Raw genomic sequence first — 10,935 nt, 5'->3', positions numbered from 1 at the left:
AGGGCCATGTTGTAAGAACTAACTGTTCTTAGGTTAAGGCTATGATTCAAGGTGATACCTTATCATTTGACTTCCCTTGTGACCCATTTTAATATTTAAAACATTAATCAGCTATTAGGTTTTATTTTATGTGCCTGGAACTGAGTTGAGCATCTGCAGGAAGCATAATCTCAGACTTCTAAAAGCCAACCCTACAGATAAGAAAGAACCTACCATAAATGAGAACAAAAGTATGCCACTACAGAGTCTTCACTCACACACTCACTCACTCACTCACACACACTCACTCATACACTCACACACACACTCACTCACTCATACACTCACTCACAGTCTCACTCACTCACTCACTCACTCACTCACTCACTCACTCACTCACTCACTCACATACTTACTGTGGTGGAGTCGGTTTCCACTTATGGCGATCCTACAGGACAGGGGGGAACTGGCCCTATGGGTTTCCATGATGGAAATTCTTTATGGGAGAAGAAAGCCTCATCTTTCTCCCATGGAGTGGTGAGGGGTTTCAAACTGCTGACCTTACAGTTAGAACCCACTACACCATCAGGGTTCCTATGGATTGCATATAGCAAAATGAAAATAAAGACTGTGGATATTATAATGAATTGCTCTTAGAAGAAGCACGCCAGCCTGTGTGATCATGACGTGTTGATGGGATCAGTTATCAGGCACCAAAGAACAAAATATCATATCATTGTGAATGAGGGGGAGTGTGGAGTAGGGACCCAAAGCCCATCTGTAGGCAACTGGACACCCCCTTACAGAAGGGTCACGGGGAGGAGATGAGCCAGTCAGGGTGCAGCGTAGCAACAATGAAACAAACAACTTTCCTCTAGGTCTTTAATATATCCCACCCCCCACCACCACCCCCACTATCATGATCCCAACTCTACCTTAGAAATCTGGCTAGACCAGAGGATGTACATTGGTACAGATAGGAATTGGAAACAGGGAATCCAGGACAGATGACCCCTTCAGGACCAGTGGTGAGAGTGGCAATACCAGGAGGTTGAAGGGAAGGTAGGGTAGAAAGGGGGAACCGATTACAAGGATCTACATAGAAACCCCTCCCTGGGGGGAAGGAAGACATCGGACAGTGTAAATCACGACAAAATAATAATAATTTATAAATTATCAAGGGTTTGTGAGAGAGTGGGGGCATGGGGGAGGAGAAAAAATGAGGAGCTGATACCAAGGGCTCAAGTAGAAAGAAAATATTTTGAGAATGATGATGGCAACAAATGTACAAATGTGCTTGACACAATGGATGGATGGATGGATGGATTGTGATAAGAGTTGTACGAGCCCCCAGTAATTGATTTTAAAATAAATAAATAAATAAATTGCTCTTAATTTGGTTATTACTGTCCACTAACTAAATCACAGCACGCAAAATAAGTATTGCCTCATTTCAGGAGAAAACATGATTTCCGACTAACATCTGGACATCTGGAGAGAGAAATGTTATTTCACTGTATCTGTACTTGCCAAGCTCTTGTTGCTTCAGTACAAGATGGTCCTGCTGCGTGCAGAGGGAGAGTGCAATGGGGGGAGTCCACGTGGGGAGCCGCTGAGACAAACGGGTTGATGGGAAGCTGCTCAGACAATGGCGGCCCTGAAAGCCAGCCTGAGAAAGGAGCCCTCACCATGGAAGCAGGGAGCCTCTAACTCTTCCAGGCTCCGTGAACGACACCAAACTAACCTAGTGGTGTTTCGGGTGGTGGCCCAGTCCCATTCCAAGGGAAAGCAGAGATGCCAATAGACAATGGCTAGTCAAAAATGACTCGGAAGCGACCTTTGTCAAACAAAATATGGGAAGTTGCAGCTATCGCTCAGTCCCCCTCCTCTGAGGGAGGTGTTTCCGTCTCTCAGATCCTCCCCCAGAGAATTCTGCACTCTTCGATTTCCATCGCATTAAGATAGCCATCCACGCGCCCTTGAAGGGCCCAAATCCGACTCCTTTTAAAGTGTTTTCTAGTGTAGGGGACAAAACGCGGCCTGAAAGGGCAAGACCAGGGCTGTGGGGCAGCGGGGAAAGGTTTCCCAATGAAACTTGAAGGCCAGTCCTTGCGGTTCTCAAGGGATGAGCAGGAGCTTGATGGAAGACAGCTCTTTGGCACAACTTCCCTGATCTTTTTCTCATCGGGGCATTTCCAAAACCCTTTCTTAAAACATCTTCCTACTGAGCCTGCATGATCGTCCTGTGAGAAAACCCCTCCAAATCACCCTTGGGAATGCCAAAATCCCCACCCCCTCCTGAGCTGTTCCCTCTGCCTGCAATTTAACTGGCCCAGCTGATCCCCTGCTTCTGTGGCGAGGGTTCATGTCTCAGCCTGGATCTTTGCTTGGACTTGTTACTAAAGGCACCCCCACGAGACCAGGGCACCGAGAGAACATGTCCATCAGCGGCCATCCAAAGATCACAGAGACACGCTGAGACTCCTCGTGCTTGGAATAAGCCTGTGTGTATGAACTGAAGCCCTAGAATCAATTCTTCTTGGCTTACTCTCATAAGGATGCTATTAAGCTCACAACTGCCACAAAGTAGAAACCACCTGTCCACCAGCAAATAAAAGGATCAATAAAATGTAGTATATACGTCCATGGAATACGACTTACTAGTACAACCACAGGGGAGCTCTAGTAGGTTCCGTGTTGGGTCATTAACCAAAAAGTCAACAGTTCAAAACCACTAGCCACTCCTCAGGAGAAAAATGAAGGTTTCTACTCCTATACAGATTAACAGCCTTAGAAATTCACAGGGGCAGTTCTACTCTGACCTACAGGGTCGCTTAGAGCTAGAATCAATTAGCTGACAGTGAGTGTGCGATTTGGGGTCAGCCATAGAGAAATAAAGTCCTGAGACATAATACTACATGAATGAACCTGGAGAGGAGCATGCTGCGGGAACTCAGTCAGTCACAAAAAGGTCAAGTATTGTACGATCAGCAAAACATTGTGTGTTTTTTAAGTTGATCTTTAAAAAATGTTTTAATGAATAAAGATGAGAGTAATTCACCCTGTCTTTATTCCCTGCGTAACATAGAAGCATATATGCCACTGCTGAAAAGCACAGTGGAAAGTTTATAATTACGAGCTTTAATGCCCTTCATGTGAGCCACACACCATGCCCCAAATGTTCAGCTATGTCAAACATTATAAGCTGAAATATGTGCAAAACAAAGTTTATACACATCTAGAAAGAGATTTAATTCTTGTTAACTTTCTCAGTTCCCACTGGTACTAAAACAGGTTCCCCAGGGTACCCCTACTGCCTGTGAACCAGTGTCCACCCACTGCCAAAGGTGAAGGTGCATTCACAGTCACCGTCTGTCCACCCACAGCAACCTGGACACACACAATGCAGCAGCCCCCCACCCCCTCATGCGGCAATGCACAGAGAAATCCATGTTCAAAACCCACGCCCTCTGGCCTGCCCTCCATATGGCTCCTGGAAGGTCACTCATCAATCATTCAGCTTCTTTATCTGCCTGTGCCTGTCCAGGCAAAGGCAAGTTGCAGGCAAGCAGATGAAAGCCAGGCTTCAGGCCAGGGGGCTGAAGGGGGGAGAGGAAGCCCTGCCCCCTAAGTGGAACATGAGTCCTCTTCCTGAGAAAGGTCAAGAATGATCCCAATAGTTAAAATGCCAAGTAACATACATGCAGCTCAGAATAGATTTTGTGGTGTCAGAGATGACGTTGTCTGGTGTTAAGTACAAACAGTCGCATTGTATCAGTTCCTTCGTCCTAGAGTGAAGTCAGTCAACCCCAAAAGGAAGGTTTGGTAAGACATGACGAAATAATAATAATTCATAAATGATCAAGGGTTCGTGAGGGAGGGGGAGCAGGGAAGGAGGGGAAAATGAGGAGCTGATACCAAGGGCTCGAGTAAAAGCAAATGTTTTGAGAAAGATGATGGAAACAAATGTACAAATGTGCTTGACACAATGGATGGATGGATGGATTATATAACAGTTGTATGAGCCCCCAGTAAAATGATTTTAAAAAAGAAAAGAAAAAGGAAGGTTTGGGCTAGACTTTCTTGTAACCCAAAGAGGAGCCAGGCCACCTCATTGCTCTCTTCATTCCCAGCTCAAAGACTTCTTTACTTTTAAAAATTATATATATATGTATAATTATTAATTGACAGTTAATACATATATCATTCCACAGTTCAATCCCATCAAGCAGAATTACACAATTGCTACCACAATCAATTTCCAAGCATTCTTTTTCTTCCTGGACTCCTTGGCATCCTTTCCCCTTTACCTGACCACTACACTGTGCCCCCTGACCCCCAAACTCATAGTCTACTTGCTGTCCCAATAGGTTCACCAGTCCAGAGTTTCATATACCAAAAAAACAGGAAAACATATAACACAACTTCAAAAGGTGACTTTCAATGGCATGACACCTCTGAGATACACCCTAATATGAATGAGCCCAAACAAAACAAAAATACAGGAACTGTTGAAAACCAGGTCAGGTCCAGCAGGCATCAGAGGGGGTACCAACTGACAAAGTTTTAACTGTTCAAGTGAGATTTATGACTTTGATCTTCTACACTCATCTCTCCAATGCCCTCTGTTTAGTAACCCCTTTCCTCCCATCCCTTGATTGTGGATAGAGGGAGTTCACTGGAGACTTATTTCCTATGTAGGTCCCACCAATGAATCTGGGGCTCCGACTGACATCTGGAGCCTTCTGCACACTGGATTCTCACAATTTAGGCTCTGACACTAGTCCCTCCATCGATTTCGGATTATATGACTTATAAACCTTCAGTGACTGATGATAGTGTGCTTCTTCCAGGTGGATTTAGTTGACATCTCTCTTAGATGGCTGCTTGTTTGGAGAAAAGCCTTTGAGACCCCAGATGCTCTTTTATCAGATAGCTGGGCACCATCTAATTTCTTTGCCACATTTTGCTATAGCACCTTATCTTCTGTGTTCCCTTTCTGAGGGTGAGTATCCAGCAGGCCATGATGTAAGAACTAATTGTTCCTAAGTTGGAGCTAGGATTTACTGTGAGCCCCAAACCCATTCCGAGACTTATGTTTGTCTGTTTAATGTATTATTACTTGGGAGTTAATACGTAAGTTATAGCATTCCACACTTCAATCACAAGCAGAATTGTATAATTGCTTCCACAATCAGTTTCCAAGCATACTTTTTATAGAATCTCTCTTCTAATCCCAACTATTCACGGGGCTTCTACTCAGTATCATGTACCTCTTTCCTAATAGCATCATGCTTGCTCCCTCTGGCCCTCTCTTTAAATCCTGCAGTCTACACTCACCATGTGCTAGGCACAGGCATGTGCTAGGCACAGGAACAGGCATAGGGAGCCAGGTACAAAGAGAAGGACGTGAACTTTCATTCTCTGTAACTCTGACAGGATCAAGGCTCCTTGTGCTTCCCAGAGGGAATTTTGGGAATCTTTTAGGACTAGTTTAAGTATCTACAGCAGCGGTTCTCAACTTGTGGGTTGCAACCCCTTTGGGGGTTGAACGACTTTCACAGGGGTTTCCCAATTCTTAACAGTAGTAAAATTACAGTTACGAAGTAACAACAAAAATATTTTCATGGTTGGCAGAGGAGGATCATCACAACATGAGGAACTATATTAAAGGGATTAGGAAGGTTGAGAACCACTGATCTATAGGTTAAAGTTTACCATAGGCTACCAAAAGAATAAACAAATGTGCCATGGAAGAAGTACAGCAGAGTGCTCCACAGAAGCGTGATGGCAAGACTCTGCCCCACGTACACTGGATATATGGTCAGAAGGGACCCGTCCTGTGTTAGACAGGGTTCTCTAGAGAGATAAAACCAAATTCCTGATAATATAATATATTTATTTATAAAGATAATTAATATATAACGAAAAATGAAATGTTAAATCATAAAGATAATTAGATATATAATGAGAAATGAAATGTTAAATCATATACAGATAAATATACAATACAAGAAATAAACAGTTAAATTAGAAGCACTATAAATGGCTTAGTGCAACTCACGTCCGTGAGAGAAAGTTGAGAGACTAGCAGTCCTTCCAGTCTCTATCTGATGCCAGATCTTCCTGTATTTGTAGAGAGAGCTAGGCCATGTCAGCACAGCAGCCAATCACAAGGCAGGTCACCAACCGCCAGTCCCCAGCTCCAGAGATGTCTTAAAGTGACCTCAACTCACAGCAACACAGTCCACAGGCTAGGCGTCCCACAGGCAGTGTAGCCTTTAAATTGAGGCACAGAACAAGCAAGGCAGCAGCACACTAGTCCGATGATCACAGAGCGAGAGACAAGAAAGGCAAGGCTCACCAAGCCATCCATCTCTCCGCCCCTCCGTCAATCCTACCTGCGTTTATCAGCCAGGCTGGCACAATAAACTGTCTCATGTCCCTAGAGAAGGACATTGTGCTTGCAGAAGTGGAGGATCCGAGACAAAGAAGCAAGACCCTTCATAAGATGGACTGACACAGAGCCTGCAACTACGGGCCCCATTGTGGCACTGACTGAAGGAAGGCACTGGCCTGGAGAGATCTTTGTTCTGTTGTCAAGGTACAAGGGGGCTGTGAGTTGAAACCGACCTGATGGCATCTAACAACAATAACTGATGAAAGTGTTGCCCTGAATTAGAATTCACTTTTTCACTCATCTTTATCCCCTCCTAAAACAAGAGTTCCCGTAGGCAAGAGCTGCATCTCATTGGTCTCTGGACCACATGCATCTGCCATCTCTCAGGGACTGGCACAGGGCAAGTGCTCAATAAATGAGGGAGAGAAGGGATGCCAGCAGGCAGGCAGACACAGCGTCACCGTCAAGGAGTTTGCATTTTATACACGCTCATGAAAACATGCTGTTGGGTTCTGAGTGCTCTAACTGGCTCTGTGCAACGTGCATGGAGAAAAACAAGGCCAGCTATGAAGTCAATGAGGAAGGCTGATGCAAAAGCAGGAGCCCAGGGTTGCAATTAGACAGGCAAGGGTAAGATACGGGGGTGGGAGCATCCCATGCTGAGAGGGTGGAGCAGCAAAGGGTGTTTAGGGAACTTCCAGGAGTTCACTGGAGACTTATTTCCTATGTAGGTCCCACCAATGAATCTGGGGCTCCGACTGACATCTGGAGCCTTCTGCACACTGGATTCTCACAATTTAGGCTCTGACACTAGTCCCTCCATCGATTTTGGATTATATGATTTGTAAACCTTCAGTGACTGATGATAGTGTGCTTCTTCCAGGTGGACTGGGTAGTAGGAAGACATGGAAGCTTGGAAGGCACCCAAAGAGGGGAGGTGGATTTCCCTATTAGGTGATGGGATGGCCATTAGGCAATGGGCCTGGGGGAGAGTGTGGCTCAAGAGCAGGTCTGCCCCATCCCCGACCAGTTCTAGGGGACAAGTAGGCAGAGGAGGACGGCCAAGTGTCAGGCCTGGACAACTAGAAGGTAGCTTCCTTGTGAAAAGCTCCTAAGTGTTAGGAAACTGAGCCCAGTGAATTCTGCATTGGGCTGCAAACCACGAGGTCAGAAGGTTGAGCCCACCAGTCACTCCATAGGAGAAAGATGAGGCTTTCTGCTCCCATGAGGACTTATAGCTTTGGAAATAAAAATGGGGCACTTCTCTTTTTTATAAATAAAGCTATAATTGAAGCTTTATTTATCAAGTTATAATTAACTTGATGGCAGTGAGATTCTTTGAGAAGTGTCAAGAAAAGGAAGTACAAGATCACAGAAAGTGCCACCAGAACTCCTGTTTTGTCAAAAAAGGTTTTGTCCAGACAAGCGCGCTGCTCTTTTATGGATGAGGCAGGACGGCACTCCTCTCAACAGAGCTATCGGTTTGCACCCCGCAAACTCCCCACAAGCTAGGGGAGCGACACGATGGGAGAGCCTGAAGATGAGGATTCCCCAGGGCGGATGATCCCTTCAGGGCCAGTGGGGAGAATGGCCAGTGGGGAGAATGGCCAGTGGGGAGAATGGCGATACCAGGAGAGTGGAGGGAGGGGAGGGTGGAAAGGGGGAACTAATTACAAAGATCTACATATAACCTCTTCCCTGGGGGACAGACAACAGAAAAGTGGGTGAAGGGAGACATCGGACAGTATACGACAAATAATAATTTATAAATTATCAGGGGTTCATGAGGAAGGGGGCGGGAAATGAGGAGCTGATGCCAGGGGCTTAAGTAGAGAGCAAATGTTTTGAGAATGATGAGGGCAATGAATGTACAAATGTGCTTTACACAATGGATGTGTGTATGGATTGTGATAAGAGTTGTATGAGCCCCTAATAAAATGATTTAAAAAAAAAAAGATGAGAATTCCAATTCAAACTCATTGCCATCGAGTTAGATTCAACTCATGGAGACCCTCGGTAGGGCAGGGGAGACATGCCCCTGGGGGTTTCCAAGGCTGTAACTCTTTCCTGGAGTAGAAAGCCGCATCTTTCTCCCAGTGGTGGGAGCTGAGGTGGGGGTGAAGAGGCTGGGTCCCTGGTAGCCTAGACAGAAGTGTGCCTGCTTGGCAGCCATGTAGTCTTCTGTATTTCAGGTTTAGAAGAAAACCCCTTTCTGACTTAATTTATTTCATTTGCTTCTAGAATTTTTATTTTTCAAACACATTCTGTGCACCAGAGTAAAGGATTTCTGCTGTCAGTATCAGAGAGACATAACCACATTAGCCAAAGAATTAGTGTCCCTTTCAACCACCGTCTTCCCCTGGGAGAGACGCAATTGCGTCTCCATCACTCAAGAAATTAAAGCCACCAAATGCCTGGAGAACATGTATTGTGCACAGACTAATTAAGACAGTCGTGCACAGCCCTCACGGAAGGTTTGTGAAAGGCGGGGCCTTGACATTGTTAGGAAGTCTTTAGTGAGCTCTCAGACCTTCAATAACAAATTTCTCAACAACCCTGGGAGACTTCGCTCCAGAGGCCATTCTGACAATTTGCTCTATATAAAGTCCCGGCCCCACCCACCGTCTCCTATAGGTGGTCGCAATTTCACTAAGAGTGACAGTATTAGGAACTCTGGTGACACAAATGACTCACCACTTGGCTGCCCATCAAAAAGTCAGCAGTTCAAACCCCACCCCAGCCACCACCACCACCACCACTGTCCCCACTAGAGACAGCCTGCCAGCCTGCTGTTGGGAGGTTCCTGCCTGGGAGGCAGGACTGACCTACGGACAGAAAGGCTCTATCACCTGGCATCACTGCAGGAGAACGTCGCCCCACAATCACGTGACAGGATTATGGGAGGCAGGCCGATAAAGCACAGACTTTGGACGAAGATCACCCGGCTACACTCACACCAACCGACTAGTGGTTGCAGCCTCCCTTCCGAGTCCTAAATCAACCCCATGCCCGAAGAGGCACCACAGTCTCTCAAAGACGAAGAGGAGAGTTCGCGACGTGTCTACCGAGTAGGGCAAGCCATTAACAAGAATGGTGTGGCATACCTGATAGTTCTTGCTTGACAAACGAGAGCACGGCCAGGTAGACTTGACAGTCGGCGATGATGATCTGCCTCTGAAGCCGGTCGACCATGGAGGGGGCGGGCTTGCGGGCGTCGACCTGTTTGGTGGCATGAAAGCACAACCATTAAATCTCACGCGAGGACGACATGCCTTGCAAACAGCTATGCCTTCACAGAGCAAAGGAGTTCCTCACAGGACTTGAGAAACACAGCAGGCACTGAGGGCCAAGCCCCAATTCACACTCCGAGCCTGAGAGTCCCCTGCTCCCATCATGCCTAGCTCTGCGCAGCCCGAGGTCGATATTCTGAACTGCGGAAACAGAATGCAGGGAAGCCTCAGAAAACAGACCTTATGGAGCCTCACCTCTTTGAAAGTCACATCAATCCATACTTATCGAATTTTGGAACCACTAAGGGGACCAAAACCAGTCCCCATGTACATAACCTATTACTTCTGCAGCCTTCTACCCTCAAGTATCACTAAGATTGGGGTGCAGTGGCATTCCCTTGCTGCAGGCAACTGAGATGGGACAGTCAGCATTGGTGATGCTTGGAACAAATCACAAACCGAACTTGAAATACAAGCATCACAGCTGCCGAGGCATTGGCCTCTCTGGGATAAACAGCCAAACAAAAAAACCCCTCATTTCTTAATAAAAGCCTGCTCCTTACCATGAAAAATGTTGAGTTTCTTTTCCCATTTCCCCAGTCCCAACTTTTTATTGTGAATGGATGAAAGTTTTGAGAGCAAATCCGTTTTTCACTCAACAATTCACACACGTTTAGTTTCACACCATTGATGACAATCCCCACAATGCACCGTCACGGTTTGCTCTTCCACACTGCACCTCCCTGTGCCCTTCCTCCTTTCTCTCTTACCCCTTCTGACTTTCTGAACTCGGCTCTTGGGCAAATGCTTCTCTTTGTATCTCAATGGTTCATATTTCTAAGAACTGTGTACACCCTAGTGTTGTTAGTCTCCTTATCCCCACCCACTGCCCCTGAGTTGAGAGACGCTACACAGGGTTCTGAAGACTCTAAGTCTTTACAGGAGCAGACAGCCTCATCTTTCTCCCTTGGACTGGCTGGTGAGTTTGAACTGCTGAACTTGCAGTTAGCAGCCCAAAGCTTATCTGACAGCACCACGAGGGCTCCCTGTTCTCCTATAAGCCTGTTAGTTGGTAGAAAAGTGAGCCGGGGTGGGTGTGAGTGTGGGTACATGCGCCCAGGTACATGTGTATTTTAAAATAAAGAAAATCCACTGTGCAATACCCCCAAATCTGCTACCATGAAGTAATCCTGACTCAGTGGCCCCTAAACCCAATACCTGCTACCATGAAGTAATCCTGACTCACAGTGACCCCCCAAACCTAATACCTGCTACCACGAAGCAATCCTGACTCACATTGACCCCCAAACCCAATACCTGCTACCA

The 10,935-nt window shown here is 46.2% G+C and overlaps 1 protein-coding gene across 1 annotated transcript in view; it reads right to left on the bottom strand.

Moving 5' to 3' along the window:
- TTC39C (tetratricopeptide repeat domain 39C) overlaps positions 1 to 10,935 on the bottom strand; it is a 72,889-nt gene that overhangs the window by 54,557 nt on the left and 7,397 nt on the right. Inside the window, exon 3 of the mRNA XM_004702909.2 lies at positions 9,484 to 9,598. Within this exon, the coding sequence (XP_004702966.1) occupies positions 9,484 to 9,598 (115 nt within the window). The remainder of the gene's footprint in view (positions 1 to 9,483; positions 9,599 to 10,935) is intronic.

Source organism: Echinops telfairi, unplaced genomic scaffold (assembly GCF_000313985.2).
Source record: "Echinops telfairi isolate 266 unplaced genomic scaffold, ASM31398v2 ScPeMD7_7400;HRSCAF=8409, whole genome shotgun sequence".
Classification (NCBI taxonomy): Eukaryota; Metazoa; Chordata; class Mammalia; order Afrosoricida; family Tenrecidae; genus Echinops; species Echinops telfairi.
Note: the sequence above shows the minus strand (reverse complement) of the source record. Positions and strands in the feature narration are given on the sequence as shown.